This window comes from Pyrgilauda ruficollis, unplaced genomic scaffold (assembly GCF_017590135.1).
Source record: "Pyrgilauda ruficollis isolate IOZ18807 unplaced genomic scaffold, ASM1759013v1 scaffold24, whole genome shotgun sequence".
Taxonomy (NCBI): domain Eukaryota; kingdom Metazoa; phylum Chordata; class Aves; order Passeriformes; family Passeridae; genus Pyrgilauda; species Pyrgilauda ruficollis.
Window position 1 is genome coordinate 15950415 of NW_024523648.1, and position 19423 is coordinate 15969837.

Genomic DNA, 19423 nt, shown 5'->3' on the forward strand with positions numbered 1-19423 from the left:
AGCTCATTTCAGGTACTTTGACTTCTACATATTCAGAATTTCTCACATACTGCAGTGTGCTTTCATGTGAGAAAGCAACTGAAAAAATCATTATTTGGTATAATTTTCAAAGTTCTTTTACTGGAAGACTTGGTCCAACACCATGTATGTACGTAAATATTTGATAACCTTTTAGGGAATTATGCAAAATGGTAGTCATTCACCTTAGAGAGTATTTAATTTGTATCTAATAGTGCTGAAAGATCTAGAATGTATGATTTTTTTTTTAAATGACAAATTAAAATTGGAAAACAACTTATCTAAGTATGAGACCAAACCTAAAATTAATGTTGTGTATTTGGATTCAGTCCTGGAGTTATGAAGCTTCATTATAATCCAGCCTGACACCCATCTTTATTTATATGCACTAACATCTCTGAGGTGGATCTAAAGTCTGTTTGTTTCTGGTTTGCAAGGGTTTTTTTTCTCCAAGAGCAGCAGAAAGCCTTTGTGTGCAGGGAAATAGGATCCAGACTTTGTCTTGAGGAGAAGAAATGAAATTCTAAAATAGTGATTCTAGGTATATCTCTTGCAGAATGGTTTTACTTTTTCACTCTAATGTGTAATTTTTCCTTCTGTAAGTAGTTAATTTGGAAGCGAATAGTATGTGAACATGATAAATAGGCTTTTTGCTTGCAGAAGCAGTGAAATAAATTTGGACTGTTTAAGCTGATCTGTTATATGGGCTATAAAGATAGTTTAGTTCTGTCACCTTTGGAAAACTTTCCTGAGTTTATTTTGCAAGCACTTCTGCAGTTTGTGTAATAGGCCCACATAAAACATACAGACAGGAGGCAAAGTACAAATAAACCAAGTAAAAATCCTGCTAATGCCAATATTTTTCCCCCCTTCAGAGTTATTTTTGAAATCCCGACTCATACCAGATATACCAGTATAATCCGCTAGCTCAGAATAATTTTAGAGACAGTTTTGCTACTCGTGAATTCATTGGTACTTCATATGATGGTTGGGTGAAATAAAATAAAAGCAAAAGCAACATGTGATACCCAATGTGTTCATAGGAGAAATAGTTGTAACGGGTTTTGCAAGTGATGGGTTGCTGGTTTGGTTTTAATTATACATTTACTGACTTGCTGGCAGCTATTACTCAATCTGGTTTTGATGGTTGAGTAATGTGTGTTTGTGCGGAAGGCATTAATAGCAGTTTAAATAGGCCTTCACATGCACACGGGTTTCCAGTGGGAATGGTTGGAAATGGACTGATTTCCTCACAGCCACCCATGGGGTGTCAGGTTTCCCTGAGAGAGGAGAGGCTCATATAGAAAACAATCTGGCTCGCTGAGCGTGCCCTCCTGGGCAGCCCCAGCCCGTGGTGGCTTTGTGCAGCACTGGTTGCTTTTACAGCTCCGAAGCTTGCCCAGTGACTGAATAGCCACCTTTCTGTTCCAGGGGAAGGAAAAGTGAGGGCTTTCGGTCTGGGGTTTCTGCAGCCTCAGGGGTGGTGGTGGTTTTCCAGCGGGAGGCCTCCCGGAAGGGGGAGTGTGCTTGGCTTCGGAGCAGCACCAGGGCTGCTGGAAGGGAGGATGCTGATTACAATAATAAACAAATGCCGGGGATAGATTACCACACGGCTGTCAGAGCAGGCGGCACCAAAGGAGGAGATCCCCAGCGAAGGCTTTGGAGGTTGCAGCAAGATCGTTTGCTGGATGGTTTTTTTTTTTTTTTTTTTTGCTTGCACAAAGGAAGCTACTTTTTAGACGACTTCTAATGGGCCTTGGCTTTTCTGTGGCGCAGCATCTCCTGGGCGAAGTGAAGAGGGCCTGATTACTGCCATAGCAGCGCCAGCCCATGCTGCTGGCTCTGAGGAAGTCAGAGGAGAGATGGCTTCCCATCTGGTCACACCACCACGTTCCCTAGGATGAAGTGTGCCTCATCCCATTTTAACTTGTCTGAGAAGTTGGTTTTTGATGCTTTCTATAGACAGAAATTTCTCTGGGGATTTTTTCTCCCCCCACCTTGAATGGAGCAACATGGAAGGATGTGTTCCTCCTCTCCACCTGTCATACACCAGCAGGTTATAGCTTCTCTCGCTCAGGGTCACTGAGACCAAGAGCTTGAGGCCTGCCAGAAGCACGTGAGTCCTGCAGGCCATTGCTGGGGTGAGCCGGAGGCAGTCCTGGGGAGGTGTGGAGCCGAGGAGATCCCCACAGTGCCATGAGGTCAGGTCAGCCCTGCAAGGAGCAGCACCCAGTGTCAGTGGCTCACCCCTGGGTGCCCAGCCCATGGGAAGGAGCAAGGACATGGAGACTGTGACGATGGCGCTGTGTGAACTGTTCCCAGGGGAGCACAGCCCAGGAGAGGAACACACGCTGGAGCACTTGGAGTGTTTTGAGACTGTATAGGTGGGAAAGGAAAGAAACTTTTTGAAGGCTATAGACTTGGCTTGGAGGACATACCAAGAAAATGTAGGCTTCAGGAGACGCTTAATGATGATTGGCCTGAACTTCAGCTTACGTGAGTTGCTGACAAAATTTGAAAAGGTATGATAGGCACTTGCACACATGCCTTTGAAAATTACACAGTAAATAAAAAGGGCAGGTTGATGTTTAACTTAGGTTTTCTGTGTTGCTGTTTATGTCCTCATGTGCACTCTGTTTATGGAAATTTAATTATGCTTATCTTTCTCATTTCAGGTCCTACAGGATTACTTTTAGAGCATGTCCTCTAATTGTGGGCATTTTAATTATTTATTTAATTTTAAGTTCCAAAGGAAATGAAGAGCAGCTTGGGCTTTGCTAAGTCAAGGGTATACAGGGGCATTACAGGCTGCCCGTGACCTTGTTCCACTATTGGCATAAAGCAAGTGCTCTGGAGTTTGCTTTTAAATTTAGTTGAATGTTAATTTAGTTGAATTGGAAGATCTCATGATGGCATTTAAAGGTAGAATTATTTCCAATGACTATGCAACTTTCCCATTGTTTCATCTGTACTTCTTTTATTCCAACTAGTCACTCTTCCTCTTTCCAGGTTGTTTGGTAGCAGTAGTGCTTAGAGGCAGGAGATTTGGCTTTGAAGTGATTGTGCGGATGAGCAAGAGACATGAGAATGTTAAAGAACAGATTGTTTTCTTCTGTTTGTCAGCAGTTCTAGTGAAACTTCACTTGCATGTTTGTAACCACTGTTAGATTTGCTTTGTCTTTTTTTTTCACCATACGTACTTCCTGTATCCTGCAAGAACCACAGTATGTAACAAAATACAAAGTGGTTTATTTATGAATTAAGATAAAACACCTTAAAAATGTGGTCTCACAGTAGGAGAGCAGTTTGCAAAGCCTGATTCTGTTTTTTTCTAAACTTTGGGATGTTATTTTAAAGTATAAACCAGTGTTCTTTTCCTCAGTAGTTACCAGTTTACCAGTTTTGTTTATCAGGGAGAAGTATGCTTGAGACAGTCACTATTCAGGATCCCACCAGCATGACTCTTTCAAAAGTAGCTAAGACTAATAGTAAAAGCACTTGTGATCTGGCTTCGTCACTGTATAGGTTACTGGCTCCTCTCTTGCTCCCAGTCTGTCACTTGGCCTTCACTCTTCTCTTGTAGCTGCTGCTGTGGTAGCCTGTAAAGATAAGGAGATGTGCCAGACCTCGAGATGCTTCATGGCTTCATTAAGAGAGACATTTTTAACCAGTGTTTCTAATATTTTATGAATCGTACAAGCCCTGGTATTTGCCAACTCCAAGCCCTCCCCTGTGACTTCGAATGCCAGTGTTTATCTTAAAGAAATTGATCATACCAATTCTCACCAAAACTTAAAGGTCTCACAGCTCTGCTGTATTTTTTAGCTTGAAGCTTGCTGTGAAGTTTTGTTGTCTACTGTGCTGAAATTTGTAATGCAACATAAAAGGTTACTTTGGTGCTGGAGAAGGTGAATGTTTTATTTGGTAGACTTTGATCAAAAACTCAAAAATTTTAGTCTGTGCTTATTTAGCAAGTTTTCTTTTCCCTATTTTTTTAAACACGCTCCCCTCCTCCCCTGCTTCATCTGTCCCTCTTATGATTCCCCACACACCCATCCTGTCCTTCCTGAGGTGTTCGCTGCCAGGAGAAACAGCATTATGACAGCAATCCTGGCTTGTAAGCTACTTTCAGCTCTCTGGATTCATTAATATATGTTCTACAGAGAGAATGATGAGTGCTGTTACTGTGGTCGTAATGCAGAAGCCAGATGGCATTTGCAGAAGCTTGCACGGCACTCCCTTCCTATGCAAAAACAGGGTCACATTACACTGTAGTAGGCAGGGCTGCTTTGGCTTTGTTCACTCATAATTATGTGACTGCTGGAATTAGTATTAACACATTTCTGGTGCCTCTCAGATGTTGAGTCTATGCCATGCAATGGAGCCACAGAGGCTGTTGAAGGCAGGTTCTCAGCCTTCCTGTAAGTGCATCATCATTCTTGTGATAAAATGAATCTTTAACTACACCATATGTCACCTCTTATGGTACTATCCAAGAGGCTTGAATGCGAGTCAAGTGAACTTTTTGGAAACTTGATGTGTTGGTACAAGGCTCTTGGTAATAAAAGCCTTTGAAAATTAGAACTGAAAAATGTCCCAAAGTGGGTTTTGTCCCAGACAGGTTCTGTGTTTTCTTCATGAAATATCTGAGAGTTTAAGTAGTAAATACATTTTTGTCATATCTACAGCAAATTGCTTTCATCTTAGACTTTAATTGCAGTGGCTGTGGTGATACTCAGTATGGTCTGCGTATGACACTTGAGAGAGGTTTGATGTCCCTCTTTATGCACTTTCTGGCACTGGTGGATTTAAGATAATGGCAATTCTACCTAAAAGTTTTCAATGCATACAGCTACTTCTGAATGTGAATTCACTGTAAATGGATTGCTTAGCAGCAGCAAACAAACAGCCTTTTCAGAGGCTACTGCAGGCAGGCCTCTGAAACAGCAGATGGGATGAGCCTTTCTAAAGGCGTGACTGTTCTCTGACATCAGAGGAGAGACTTCCTGGATGAAGTGAGATTTTTATAGCCTTCTTTTTACCCGAGCATCTCTTTTTCCCAGCTACCCCCAGCATTTTAAGGCTGAGACCAATAGAAGTCCAGTTTCCTTTTCACAATGGCCACTTTGATACACCTGTGTCATGCCCTAATTCTTACTCCTTCTTCGAGAGTCATCAGAAAGTGAAAAGCTCCAAGTGAAGCGGAGGCTAAAAGGAGTATCTGCCACAGCAGTGTTCCCAGAGGCAGGTGGCAGAAGCAGGTAAAATGTGCTTGGTTCAGGATAAACTAAACAATGTGCTATTAAAAAGAAAAAAAAGGTCCATTCCTTTGCTACTTGCTGTGAGACCTTAAAGAGCAACGTTCTGGCTGTGGCGTTATGTCTGTGGCATGCAGTTGTGTCCTTTGGTTGGCACTGACATTTTTCTTCCAGCTGTTCCAGCTGGAAGATTTTTGTGCAGGTACTTTGATGAGCAGTCATCACATTTATTCCTGACCTTTGAAAGAAGCAAATGCAGCATTTCTGTAACTGTGTCTTTGCTGACTTGAGCGTTGTCAGTGAAGGCAATGCGTAGTCATTTTCATGGGATTTGCAGTTCTGTGCACCCGTTCCACTCACAGGTATCATCTGTATTGGGTGCAAGAAGTACAAAACTCTTCTGGCAAAATGGCCTGGGAGTAACTTTTGCTAGAGAAAATGCAATTTTTCAAGCTGATTTTCATTTATGAAGAATCAACATTAAGCCTACTAATTCCTTTTGAGATAAACATGTGGTTCGAAAGCCACATACAACAGACGGCTTGTACCTGGGGATTAAAAGGATGTAGCACTCCGTGTGCCAACACAAAATGCTGCCAGGCTTGTTGCACAGCATCAGCATTGTACCTGATGTCCATTTCTTGCAAGCCATATGTGGTTTGCATGGCATAACTTGCCATGCCTGATATGTGGTCAGATGTTTATGAAAATACAGTGGAATTCTGTTTCCTAATAAACATAAAAATAATTGGAGTGTAATCCAGAATTTTGCTGTATATAGTGGGTTCAAAAAACTTTGTAGTAAAACATTGATGAGTCCTGCCTTTAAACCCTCCGTGAAGCTAGGATTTGGTACAGAATGCTGTTGACTTTTGAGAGACTAAGTTGAGTTTTGTGTCCTATACGTAAGAAAAATTTGATTAGGGTTTATTGATAAAAGAATCTTTAATGATATGGGAGCATACTTATTTCCCTTACAAAATAATATAACTTCCCTGTTTTAGATCCTTGCATTATTACCCCAGAAATTTCAATAATGAGAATTCAATACAGTAACACTTTGTATATTTTAAAATGCATTTTTTCGTCTATTTTAATTTGGCCATGGAGTTTTCTTCCATTAGTTGTGTTTTTATCTTCAACAGAAGTATTTGGGCTGTATAAAAAGGGAAGTACTTTGCCTGTGTTACTGTCCTTACTGGTATATTGCCAATACAGACAAAACCTGAAAAAATGTGAGTAGAAGTGAATCTGTTAATAGCTTAGAGAGTTGCAGAGTGAATTAGAGGCCCTCTGGACTCATAATTTAGAAAAAAGACACATCATGTGTAGGTTTGGCTTGGAAGTTTCTTGCCTTTTATAAAGTATTGATAGTTTCCAAAAGACAATTATGTCTAATGCTGTAACTGCTTTTAACATATCCTTGCAGTCCATGAGAAAAGACAAAAGTTTAATAGCTGGTTGAGTTGGGTTTGTAAGTTGGGTTCTGTTCCAATCTTTGTCATATACTTCCTTTGCCCTGGGCACGTCACTCCAGTCTGCCTTTGGGCTATTCTAGTAGCAACTTGTTTTAGGGTCCTTTTCAGTATTTCCATCTGCAGCCTTACCGAGTGGCACATATATTTCTACATTCTTTAAAGACACGTGCTCTTCAGTTGTCATTGCATGATCATTTAGATTTTATTTGGTAGGAGTTAAAGCAAGAAGTAGTTTTTTTTATTATGGAGACAAGGTTCAAAATCAAATCCAAACATAAAATGAAAACTTGAATTCTGCAGGAAGAAAGGTAAAGAGGTAGAGAAACATAGAAGTCAGAGAAGATTCAGAATGGAGATAAAATTTTGAAATCACCACATCAAAGTGGGAAAAGGCAGCAGTTTGAGCTCAATACTTAAAAGGAATTTAAGGAAGCGACAAAGTTTTAATAGTCTGACTAGGGTTAAGTACATATCTAAATGCCAAGCTAGTTATTTCTTCTCCTTTCTACCTTTCAAACTTTGGAGCTTTCACCTTGATTTATATATAGGATCATTTTTTTGTCAAAAAGCTTTCTTTTAATTTAGGGCATTAATCCTGCAAGCACTTGCATGTGAACAAATATGTTGACCTCATACAATAAATTATCAATTCCGTTTAGCAGCCAAGTGCACATAAATATTTGAAAAATTAGCAAAATATGACATCTCTATAATAGTGCCTTAACAAAAAATAGTTGATAAAGCAAGAAGACATTTTCTGTTTATAGTGTATTTCTTTAGGTTTGTGGGGGGGTTTTCTGTTGTGTTTTTGTTCTATCTCTCTGCCCTTTGATTTGTTTCGCATGCACTGGGAAACCACTCTGGCCCAGATCCCTTAAGCACTGGGCTAAGAGCAGTAATGGGGTTTCACAGTTGTATCCCCCCCTTTATGTGGCAAAAGCAACAGAATTTTTCCCTCTTCTCCTGCATTCTCTAGTGTGTTGCCCCGTGACTGTAAATATGGGAGCTTTCATGTCATAATAAGGGAATATTTAGAGTTTCCTCTAAAATATTGCAAAATTGAAAGTGGATTAACTCTAGTAATTTACTCTAGTAAGAGTTAATCCTCACTGGGACCCGCGCAGGCATAATCAACTTTTTCCATCCCATTTTTTTTGCCACATAGAGGACAATGGAGAATCAAAGATCAAGAAAAAGGCAGGAGAAAGAGAGATAATAGATTAAGAGGAGCATAAATTGGGGGGTTTACAGAATGAGAGTCCTTTCCACTTTGAAGAAAGAAATTTAAGGTAGGGCAACCACATATTTACAAATAAGAATTGAAGGACTTTGATAACAAGGTGAATAAAGGAGCATATTACCAATTGCTAACAATTACAGCACTCTTAGGATAAGATGGGAGCCCATCATCCAGAAGACAGTACCTGTGTAAAAATCCAGATGGTTTATATCATTATTGGAGAATAAGTAACTTATTGTGCCCATTTCTTGCTGACAGTAATTTTTCACATCCCACTTTCCTGCTCTACTTCTTCCATGTACGCACTCATGTGGGCTATGTTATTTGAATTTCTCTCCATCTTTTCTTTGAGGGCTGTGACAAACTCACATTCAATAATTTTATCAATCCTGTTGGGTTATCTATCAGCTGGCAGTGGTTGGTTTTTTCACCTGGAAAATGGAAAGCAGAACTGAGAGAGAAGTTAATTATGAAACTTTATTCTTTGAACTGATTTGTCTCAATATGGTTATTACAGATGGGACTCAAGGATGTGAACGGCAGATTTATTGTACCTTAATCAATGTAACATGATGACTGGAAAATGTAAGAATCAAACCCATTATGAATGAAACATTTTTGAGCATGCATGCTGAATTGTCCTCTCAAGTAAAATCAAAGAATGCTTTATGAAGGTTCTAGAATGAATGGGTTTACAGTTAATATTGTGATTGTAGAAAGAAGATTATAGATCAGTTTGTTTTTGATGAAGTTGTCATTTGTGACTTTGAAGAGGCAAAGGGAAATATTTTGCATGATCTGGCTTTTGTAGCACAGATTCATTGCAGTTAGAATTGTAACTGCTGTGCAGTGGCTCTATCTCCTGCTCTGTGGGACTGAGCTGGGTTTCACTGCACCTGCGTGCATGTTGCAGTTGTAAGGACAGGAGCTGCAAATATTTTCAGATAAGTATCTAATTCAGCTAGTGACTCTGCCATCTTATTTGGGTTGGCTGATCAACAGACAATTCCATTTTGTTTTTTCCTTTTAAATGTCATTTTTGTTTCTGTGTTTAGAATGGTGATTTTTATTGGGTTGTTTCAAAGACAGAAAAAATGTCTTTTAACCTGCTTTAAAGGACTGAATCTCAGTGCAAATAAAGGTAGTTGTCCAAAGTCACACAGTAGCACTTCTGGCCAGACAGAGCTTCACCAGTGCCTCCCTCCATCTCTCACCTCCTTTCCCACTGCCCCATCTCTCCTCCCTCCTCTTCTTCACCTCTATCCTGATTTTTTTTTTGTTTTCTTTCCTAGCTCTAGAAAGCTTTCATTCTATCTCAAATTCATGGCTACTTTTTCCACTTCCATTTGCATATGTGCCAGCAGGAAGACATCTTTAGGATGGGGAGGTACAAAAGCCCCCTCCTTTTCTGCTTCTGGGAACAGATGGTGATTACTGAGGAGTTGATTGGAAGAATAAAAACCTTTAAGGAATTTCAGTTATTTGATTTCCTCTGTTGCAAAAGAATTTTATTTACATCTGCATCAAGTTCCTGTCATAAACTTCGTTGATTAATCCTATTGAGACAGCCAATACACCTCCTGGCTTTCAACACATTTACACTGCTTTATTGGAGTATAGATAGATGTGATGTATGGATACTAGAAACCATTGGCAGTAGTGCAGGAAGTTTTGTTTGCTCTTTTTATGTGTTTTAAAAATAATACTGTGCTCAGTTAGATGAAGACAATATCTGTAATGGGTTTCTTGAGGCAGATGGTAGATGAGAGAATAAAATGTGTTTAATTTCTAAGAGGAGGAGAAATGAATCAACAGAATGGAAATCACAAGCTTTTCTTTTTCTTTTCAGTATTTTCTATGAAATTCAAATTATAATACATCCTGCCATTTTACGTCTACTGCTCCATATATTCAGGCCATAATGTAAAGTAGTTTAATTGTAAAAATGGACTTTTGGTTGCTGTAACCATTTAGCTGCAGCTTAGGGTTTTAAAGTTAAGATTTTAGTTAAATGCTTTCATTATGTGTGACCTAAAATACTAGATAAAGGCTGCATTTCACTAGACTGTTTAAAGTTTCTGGAATGTTTTGTTTCAAAGAAGAAAGAGATGACATAGCTAAGGCTGAATCGGTGTAATTTCTGGAGAGGAAATGAGTTCTAGTGCGTTTGCAAATGCCACGCTGTGTGAAATGCGTGGGTGAGCAGGAGGCAGATACCTTCAGTGCTACAAAACACAGCATCACAGAACTTGGTGTTTATAAATCTGTTTCCTTTTTCACAGCCTTGGATGACTTTCAGACTCCTTTTCTCACACTTAAGAAAGCTAGACCTTTTGTAGTGATGTTAAGAGGATTGCAGGTTTTCTCCTGTGCATCTTTTATCAGAGACACCCAAGGAGGCTGGAATACATGCTCTGTTCTAGTATTTAGGAGTACTCATGAGAGTCACCTCTCCCCTCCTCTACTTACAGAGCTATGTTTGAACTTTTCTTGCTGGTATTTCAGGACATCCAAGCTGAGATTGATGCCCACAATGACATCTTTAAAAGCATTGATGGAAACAGACAGAAAATGGTGAAAGCCTTGGGAAACTCTGAGGAAGCTGCTCTGCTCCAGCACCGGCTTGATGACATGAACCAGCGCTGGAATGACCTGAAGGCGAAGTCAGCTAACATCAGGTGAGTAATGAAAACATCGAGGTGTGATGGGGCACAGTTCCTTTCTTCTAAGTGGCTTGACAAATATGACCTCAGCATTGAAATGATCTGTCTGTTTCCTTTCATGAAGGACCTCTGAGTGGAAATATAAAAACTTGGTGAACTTTTTCCCCAGGTAGTCTTAGCTACTTGTTTTCTCTTCAGAGCATCACATTTATAACTTGCTGACCTTGTACCAAAATTTCCAGAAAGTGCATTGAGTCTTTCCTTATTGAAAATCAATGGCAGTGTCTGTGAAACAATTTTGCAAATCTGCCATGACTTTGAGGAGAAATCAGGAGTTTGTTCATGGTTTTGTTTTTACAAATTTTTTGGTTTGAGATTACCAAGTTAATAAAACTTGTATCTTAAGTATCTTGATCCATTTAATTGGTTTTGAATTATTAATTCAAATTAATAATTCAGTTGCTGTTATTCAATTGAGAAATTTTTTAAAGTACTTGTTAATCAAGGAATGCATTTTATAGTTTTTTGACCCTATCTGTGCCAAGCTCAAGTGTGATAATTGTTAAATCTTTGTGATGCCACTTTTGAAATAGATACTGTCATATTCATTATTGAATTGAATTCTACATGAAAATTAATTACATAGAGAATAATTTCTAGAGCTTTTAATTGCAAGCACTTCCTTGTTGGTTTGAGAAAACTGTTCTTTTAAAACAATGTTAAACATTCATATGAATATTCCAAAGGCCAGGAAAATGAGCCAACCTTGAAATTCAGGCACAAGAGTTTGAATGAGTGAAATAGACGGGAAAATGTCATATTTACTTTTTATGTCCACTTATCCCATCACCAACCTTCTAAACAGTCAAATGAAACTGTTAAATCAGCTCCTTGAAAGCCCTTGAAGAACTTGAACCCAAAGAACCAAGCAGTTGGGTGTGGGGGCTTGCAGAGACTGACTCCATCACATAGGCAATTTAATGCAAGAGTTGTTGGACTTGAGTTGTATGAGCTCTGTTCACAAGTCCATGTGAGAGAAAGACAACAGCATACTCTTAAAGTAATAGCTTATCAGTTGTGGAGTCCTAGCAAGAACCACTGGGCTGCTTGGCCATTCCTGGGCTTGGTCATAATTTGGGAGAAATGGATGGCCATGAAAAAGGGTCTTCAAGCCACTTATCCTGTACAGCTATGAGTTCCAAGGCTGTAATACAGAAAGACTCATTGTGCAGTCTGTGCTCAGAAATTGGGAATACATTTTCTGAATACAGACCCATCTTTTCTGTTCTTCATATACATGGCATGTGTATCCCATTGGGCAGCGTTAATGTTGCTCTGCTGGTACCTGCTGTGCTGCAGAGCCACATGTCACTGGAGATCAAAGTGTAAGATAGGCAAAACAGAGAATACTGGTGCAAATGTAAGAAAAGTAAATTGACCTTTCAAATCTCAGTCACTACTGAAAAGAGCATAGTATTTCTGAGTTCATGTATTTTGCTCTGCTCTTCGATTGCAGTTCACTTTTCTAACTTGTGCAAGAGTCCTGGAAGCCTTCATAGGGGAGTAACAAAGCACAGAAGTCTGTTTGCCTTCAATTTTTGCTTTCTTGGTGTGTCTTTTTACAAGGATGAATTGGAAAGCAAAATTGTATGGATTACTCTAGTGAGAACAACATGTAACTTTTAGATGCTAGGACTGAAGAATGAAAAAGCTGATTGTTTCATAATGGGTTTTAGCTTGGCATAGTGCTTCTAAATGAAAGTCTAAGCTTTTTAAAATATTTTCAGGTATGTGTACACTCCAATTATTCTGATTTTTAATTGCTGAAAGTACTGCTCTCCGAAAGAGAGACAGCATGAGTTTTTCTCATTACTTCAGTCCTCAGAGCTGATGTTGCTAGTCACTGTGTTGAGTTTACTTCTTTGCAACTGTAACTAAAGGAAGTTCCAAACTGGAAAAACAGTGCTGTTCTGACATATTTTTAAATGCACGGAAGCTGCTTAAACCTGTACTTGGAGTTTCTATGATGCTGCACCTCTCTCATTGAAATTGTAGACTTAGGCTTCTTTCTTTTCCTCTTTTATTTTATTCCCAGGAAGAAAACAATGCTGCAGACTTGTGGGGGTCTGCCTTTTAAAGCCAAATATTTAGGGGAGATTCTTTTCTCCTGGGGCAGGAGGTGTGAGGATGTTAGTGTTTGGGGGAGGGTAGATGTAAAAGTATGGGAGAAAGGGAATAGGAGTTTCTCTTTTCTCTGTTTCTCTATATTTAGACCACCCACCAATCTTTTTTTATTCCGTGTGTTCCCTTGTCACTCAGCAGGAAAAATGCTACCTCCATAGCAGAATCAAAAGCTGAGGAGGTCTCCAGCTGTGAAGAGAGCCTCTCAGGGTCAACAGAAGAGGAGTTGTGTCAGAGTTGCTGTTTTCTCGATGATTTTATTCAGCATGGGAAGGGGGAGGGAGGGTTCCTCTCAGTCTGGTCAGCTGGATGGGAGCATCTGTGTTCTTCAGGTTCATCCAGGATTCCCTTATGCTTTTGCATACCAGGTGGTTGCTGCTGGTAAATATTTGTGCTCCAACTCATGCTCAGAAACAATCATCTATAACAGACCTCTATTTTGATCAGAGCAGATTCTTAAGGCATCACTTGACCTAGTAAATCCCTGAGTTTGCTAATTCATTTGGCACATGAGCACAAACACCTGAAGCTTTGTTTGCAGGTTGTTTATCAGTAGAGTACAAATTCCAAAACAAAGGCCAGAAATCCTGAGAGAGAGAACAGAAAAGCCCAAGAAACATTTCAGGACTCTGCATAGTTTTTCTTCTGTCTCTGATAATGTCTGTATGGCACATGTAAACATGATACTGAAGTTTTACAATGAAATGCAATTTAAAGCATATCTTGACTCTCTTGCTCCTGTGTGGCATTTGCTTTGAATGGGATTTACTGAATGTGTGTTTCTTTCCTCCCCAGGAGAATTGAATGCTTGTGTCTGCTCTTCAGCTGCTGCTTCTTGCTTTCATTTTCAATATTGCTTTTGATAAGATTAAAAGGATAGTATTTTGGAAAAATCTGGGCTGATGTGATGAGTTTTTCCCTGTGTATTTTTTCCCTTTTTAATGTCTTTCTTTGGGAGGTTAGGTCACTTTGTGCTTGGTGAAAAATTTTGAAGTCCCTGCTGGTGTGGTCCTTTTCCTCTCCTCCCCTTACTGCTCTACCTCTGCAGGATTAATTTGTGCTTGAGTATGTGCTTGCTAGTGTTATTTTTGGTATTGACATTTATTGGCCTGCACACAAGTACTAAGTGGTGAATTACAATGCATTTAATCCTGTGATATATTCAATATCATTCACATTAATATCAGATTAGTTGTTCTACTATTAATATTATTACATTGTATGTTACAAAGTGGTGAATCACCCTTAAATCATCCTTTATTTAGTTACAGGAGTTTTTCCCCTCCTTACAAAGCTCCAATTTATTTTGCATACAAGAATTCCACTAAATAATTAGAGCAGAATCTTGAAGCCTCATAGAATGCCAGTTTTGAGAGGTGAGAGTTGCTTATATATGCTAAAAACTGTAATAAGTCATGATGAATAGAGATTTCACTATCAAATGTACAGAAAGCTACAAATCTGAACATTTTTATTGTAGTTGCTACTAGAAATTCTCAAAGACATATCTATATTTTTTAATCAATCAGAGTCTAATGGCAACACTGTAAGTTCAAATGTGGGCTGCCTTGGCTTAGATGAGAGGGCAATGTCTCTCTTCTGCCTGATTAGTAAGAAATATAACTCTGTTTTCACTTCAAGAAAGAAGGGCCAGTTCTGAGTACCTGAAAAAATTCCAGGAGAGTGGAGACAATACATTCCACTCAGAAGCTGCTGGCCTGCACACCAAGGCTAGCACAGCAGCTTGCTTGTGCTTCAGTGCAGGGTGGGATGCTGACTCTGCTGTTTAGGCCTGAGCTGCTAGCAGCTTGTTGCAATTCAGTGTTGAGATAAAGGTATCAGTGAGAGTAATTAGGGACAGTAGAAACCATAACACACAAAACTGTAGGCAATAAAATGTCGCTTCTGGCAACTACTTATATTTCATAATTTTTCCCAAGTAGTTACCTAAGTGCTTTCCTTCACAAGAGTGGTGAATAGGTTCCTCTTCCTAAAGGTACTTGGCCTATCCTTTTCAGAAATGTGCATTTTTTTTTCTTTGTATTTCCTTCTTTATATACTTTTACTTGACTACTTTATTGATTCACCTATCCTGTATTGATACACCTATCCAGTGTATTGCTGGCAAGTCTCAGTGTGGCCAAACCTGAGCTTGTGTCGGAGTTAACCTTGCAGCACATCATCTCTTCAATCTACATGTTGCTGTATCAGCCTCAAACATTCACTCCAATGCCATCTGAAAAGATAATACAAGACAAGCCAGGTGAGAGTTTCTAGTGTGAGTCACAGTGAATAAAAAATAAAAAAACAACAAAAAAAACCAAATCAACAATGTGCAAATAAAGAAAGATAATAGAGTTTACTTTGTTCATCCTGCAGAAGCAGGGGAGAAACTTGCAGAACTGCTGTCAGACTGAAAATCATTCAGCTCTACTCCCCCCATCTGTGTGAAGAAAGAAACTTTCTTGTTGCTGATATAAATTAGGTACATGCTTGAATTATACCATTACATAAGAGGGGTAGCTGGTCCCTGTTGAAGATTTCTATGCCTCTTTTAGGTACTGCAGGGAGAAGACATGAAGTCAAGGTATTTCTGACAATTATAGGAAAAGATATTTGGAGTTTGACTTTTTTATTTGTGAATTGAAGTGAGGAACAGATTCACTGTGTTAATTGTCTAGCAACTCAAAATCGATGAACGATGATTTATTAAGTAACCTGTGTCACTGACTGATATGTTCAGCAGACAGGCAATTTGCTGTTGATAACTACTGGTAGAACACAAGGGATTTTGCTTCTGGATAGTCAAGGTCCTGGCGTGAAAGAGTTCTGTTTTGCAGTGCTTTAGCTCACAAAATGATGCTTGTGCTTGTTGCACAACAGTGGTGGAGTCACAACAAAACACAGGAATTTTTTATGTTGCTTAGACATGCAGTGTTCAAGGTTTTAGATTAATTAAATCATCAGGGACGTATTTGTCTGTGTTCCCCTGTTTCTCCTCTGTTTATTTCGATTTGCTGTGCAAAGTGTTCTGAAAGAGATTTTTTTTTTTTTTAACACAAAGTTGCTTTGCAGTTAAACACTTGAAACATTCTCATCTTACTGATGGAGTAATTTTGTTTTCCCATGCTGGTTTTGCCATTCAGGGCTTTAAAGATGCTGTTATGCTTTCTCACAGGGCTCACTTGGAGGCCAGTGCAGAGAAATGGAACAGATTGCTGACATCCCTGGAAGAGTTAATCAAATGGCTGAATGCAAAAGATGAGGAACTGAAAAAACAAATGCCTGTTGGAGGGGATGTTCCAACCTTACAGCAGCAGTATGACCACTGCAGAGTAAGTTGCTTAAGTTTTATGGATATGCTACTGTGAATTACAGAATGAAGCAAATATTTGTACAGGGAAATGATGAATGCTTCCTAATGACTAATTTCTATAAAAAAGCTCTAGGTCTCCACCCATTTTTCTTACACGCCTTGCCCAGTAAAGTGCAACTAAGATATGCTATAAAATTTTATCTAAAGAATTTTTGAGACATATGTTCAGTCTAAACACTTTTTTTCTTTACTGCTCTTTGATATTTTTGGAATCCTGATGGGTGAAACTGTAATTTTACTCTAAAAGTTAGGGAAGGTATGCAAAAGTAGGCAGTGACCAAGAATCATGAAAGCAAAGATTAATGTAAATTCAGTAAAATTGTGAACAGTGCCTTTCTACATGTTACTAAACTCACCAGTGATAGAAGCCTCCTACCCATGCACATTTACACTGCAAAGATGACTCAAAACTATTTTAAAGAACTCAAATTTTTCTGTGCCTTGTACTGTTGTAACTGTAGCACGCTGTTCTAGTTTTCTGGTTTTGCTTGTCCTGTTCTGGTTGGTACATGATAGACTATTAATTCCTAATTAGTTCTTGACAATAAAAAAGTGACTTGCATCTGCATTTCTTCATTCATGCATGTAGAGTCTATCTTGCCATCTCTGATCGGTAATCAAGGGAAGATGGTTTTGCCATTGGAAAAATTCAATCTAGTAAATTGGTTCCATCTCATTTGTTGATCTGTATGGTATAAACAGGGAAAGAGCACAATGCAGCTTTATATAGTTAATTGCATGATAAATATGTTCCCCTCTGCCAACTACACTGGTGTCTTTTCTGCTGTGGTGGTTGGTGAAGGCAAAATTTGAGTTTGGAAAAACTTACTAATACAGAAATACTTGGAATACTGTGGGGAAGTACAGAAAATGTAGTTTGTCATGAGCAGCACTTTTGCATCTTCACTCCAAAATAGAAGTGCTTAAGGAAATCTGCATACATTTCTTCTTAATTTAGTAGTTTAAAGTAAATTTATTAGCATAAACTCAGGAACTTTGTTTCTTGAGAGTTCATCTCTTCCTAATGCACTTAAAGCATTGTGCTCTGTTTGTAGGCACATCTGCTTTGATTCTTTTTATAATGATCAAATGCTGGATTACTAGTGCCAAAGAGCAATAAAAGGCTGAAACAGAGCCAAGTATGATTTTGAAGGAGGTCATTGGAAGGTGGTGGACGTCTACAGGTCGTTTTCTAAAGGCTTGTTTGTGCCTTGTGTAGATTACAGTATGTGCATGATAGTAAGTGCCTCTCATCTGAAGAATGCAAATTGATTAATAAAACTGGGGCTTTATTCTGAAGTGGAAAAGTTTAGTAGTAATGGTGCTGGATGGTTCATTTGGAGCACTAGTGAACTGCAACAGTATGAAGGAGAGAGCACCTCTGGGTTGTTTAATCCTTGCCCTTATGTTTAAAGAATAACTGACATTTTGTTATGTGTCAAGGTTAAAACTCTACTGAGTGCATTCGGGAGCTTTTGGAGATTATTCTTTCATTTTTCAAAAAGGCAATTTTCTTGCAATGTCATAGTGAGTATTGGATATAGTTGCCTGAGTCAAGTATTTAATATGAACTGCATTAATGGTCTGCAGCAGCATGAAGTTAAAGCAACCCTGAGTATCACTTTATTTTTTTATATACCTGTGCCAGCAAAAGCACTTTATACGCTTGCAGATATTTCTTAGATGATGTCTGGATTACTATTTCCAAACAGTTATTTTGTTAGGGGGAATCAGGAGACTCCCATATATTTTGTAATGATACTGTGCTATACCAAATACCAATTATTAGCAGGCAGCATTTCACATTCTGTTGAAGTTTTGCTCATTAGCTACTGCCAGAGGAGGGGAGCTGAACCACAACTGTCTGTTGGGTTGATTCTCATGGCAATGCTTCACTGTTTCTAAGCAGGAGCTGTTCATTCCTTGCTGAAGCTGCAGTTGATCAAGCTGAGAAGTTGTGTTTTTTTCAGATAGGAAGTGAAAACTGAAGGGAAAAAAAAAAACAAACAACAAAAAGCCAACAAAACAAATGCCCAAACCTGTTAAAAGTCCTTCTGATTTCTCAGCAAGGTCAAATGATTGATTGGTATGTTTAGGATGCTGGATGAAGTGTCCTTGGTTGAGGAGCACAAGTTTTATTCCTATGATATTTTTTTTCTTTTCAAATTAATATGCCAAAACTGCCCATTCAGTGGATTTTTTGTCAACTTTATGTAATTCCATGTTGTTGGTTACTCTGTGCCTTGTAGCGTGCGTAATTCTGGCTGGTGTCATTTGCTTTGCCTTTAAGGTGTTACATTTAGAATATCCTGTTAAGCTGGGAGTTTTCAGTGTTTCAGGTTTGAGGTGTAACTGTGTCAGATGAATATTGCAGAGATATGACTTGATTTCTCTAGTTCCAAAGGATAGTCCCTTTATTCCACTTCTCATCACCAGCTGTACTGGTACTTTTTAAAATGTTTCTTTACCCATGCTTCTTCAAGTGTTAAACCTCCTGAACATTTCATTTTTAAGATTTACTTTTGATCAAAGGGGTTTTTTTATGATCCCTTGTTGAATTTCTGCAGCACCACATCAGCTCACCTTGAAAAGGTTCTCCCAGGTCTGTCTGTGTGTCTCTGCTCTCCTCTTTCCTTTAGTTTCATACCTGAGTGTAGATTTTAAGTTGTCTTCATGCAAATTGAGCAGTTCAATACCTCACTTTGTCTCCACTACACTGTGACCCATTTTCTCCAATTTTCAGCTTGCTTGCCTGATCTTGTCCTTCCTGGCACTTCAAAATGTAAGTGGTAAAATAGTGGCTCAGCTCTGTAAGATGTGCCCTCATGACAATCCCATATCCTTTCCTTTATGTTTCTGAGTTCTGTTGTATTAGCATTATTTTTTGCCTCTAGTTACTCAATAATTCTTGTTTTTATTAACCTACTTTTTTTCCCCCTCAGGTAGAGGGGATGAATTCTTTGCTTCAACTTAATGGCATTATTTTATAGACCTCTGTTAGTATCTCCCTCCCTCAGTGCTTGGCTTCAGCAGTGCCAGATAGATAAGTACAGTATTATGTGACAGTTGGGTTGGCTCACATTGTTTGGGTGCTACTGAGGTGTTTTTGGACAGGAGGAAATAACTGGTTTTCTGTTTGATTTTTAAACTTGTTTTTGTTTTAGATATCTCTCATTCTTCTGTGTTTTAAAAGCAAACATTACACAGAG

General features: G+C 38.9%; 1 protein-coding gene across 2 annotated transcripts in view; it reads left to right on the top strand.

Moving 5' to 3' along the window:
- LOC121354808 (utrophin-like) overlaps positions 1-19423 on the top strand; it is a 256297-nt gene that overhangs the window by 126558 nt on the left and 110316 nt on the right. For both annotated transcript variants that reach the window (XM_041469722.1, XM_041469723.1), the window contains exons 40-41: positions 10500-10672; positions 16017-16173. In XM_041469722.1, coding sequence (XP_041325656.1) covers positions 10500-10672; positions 16017-16173 — 330 coding nt within the window. The remainder of the gene's footprint in view (positions 1-10499; positions 10673-16016; positions 16174-19423) is intronic.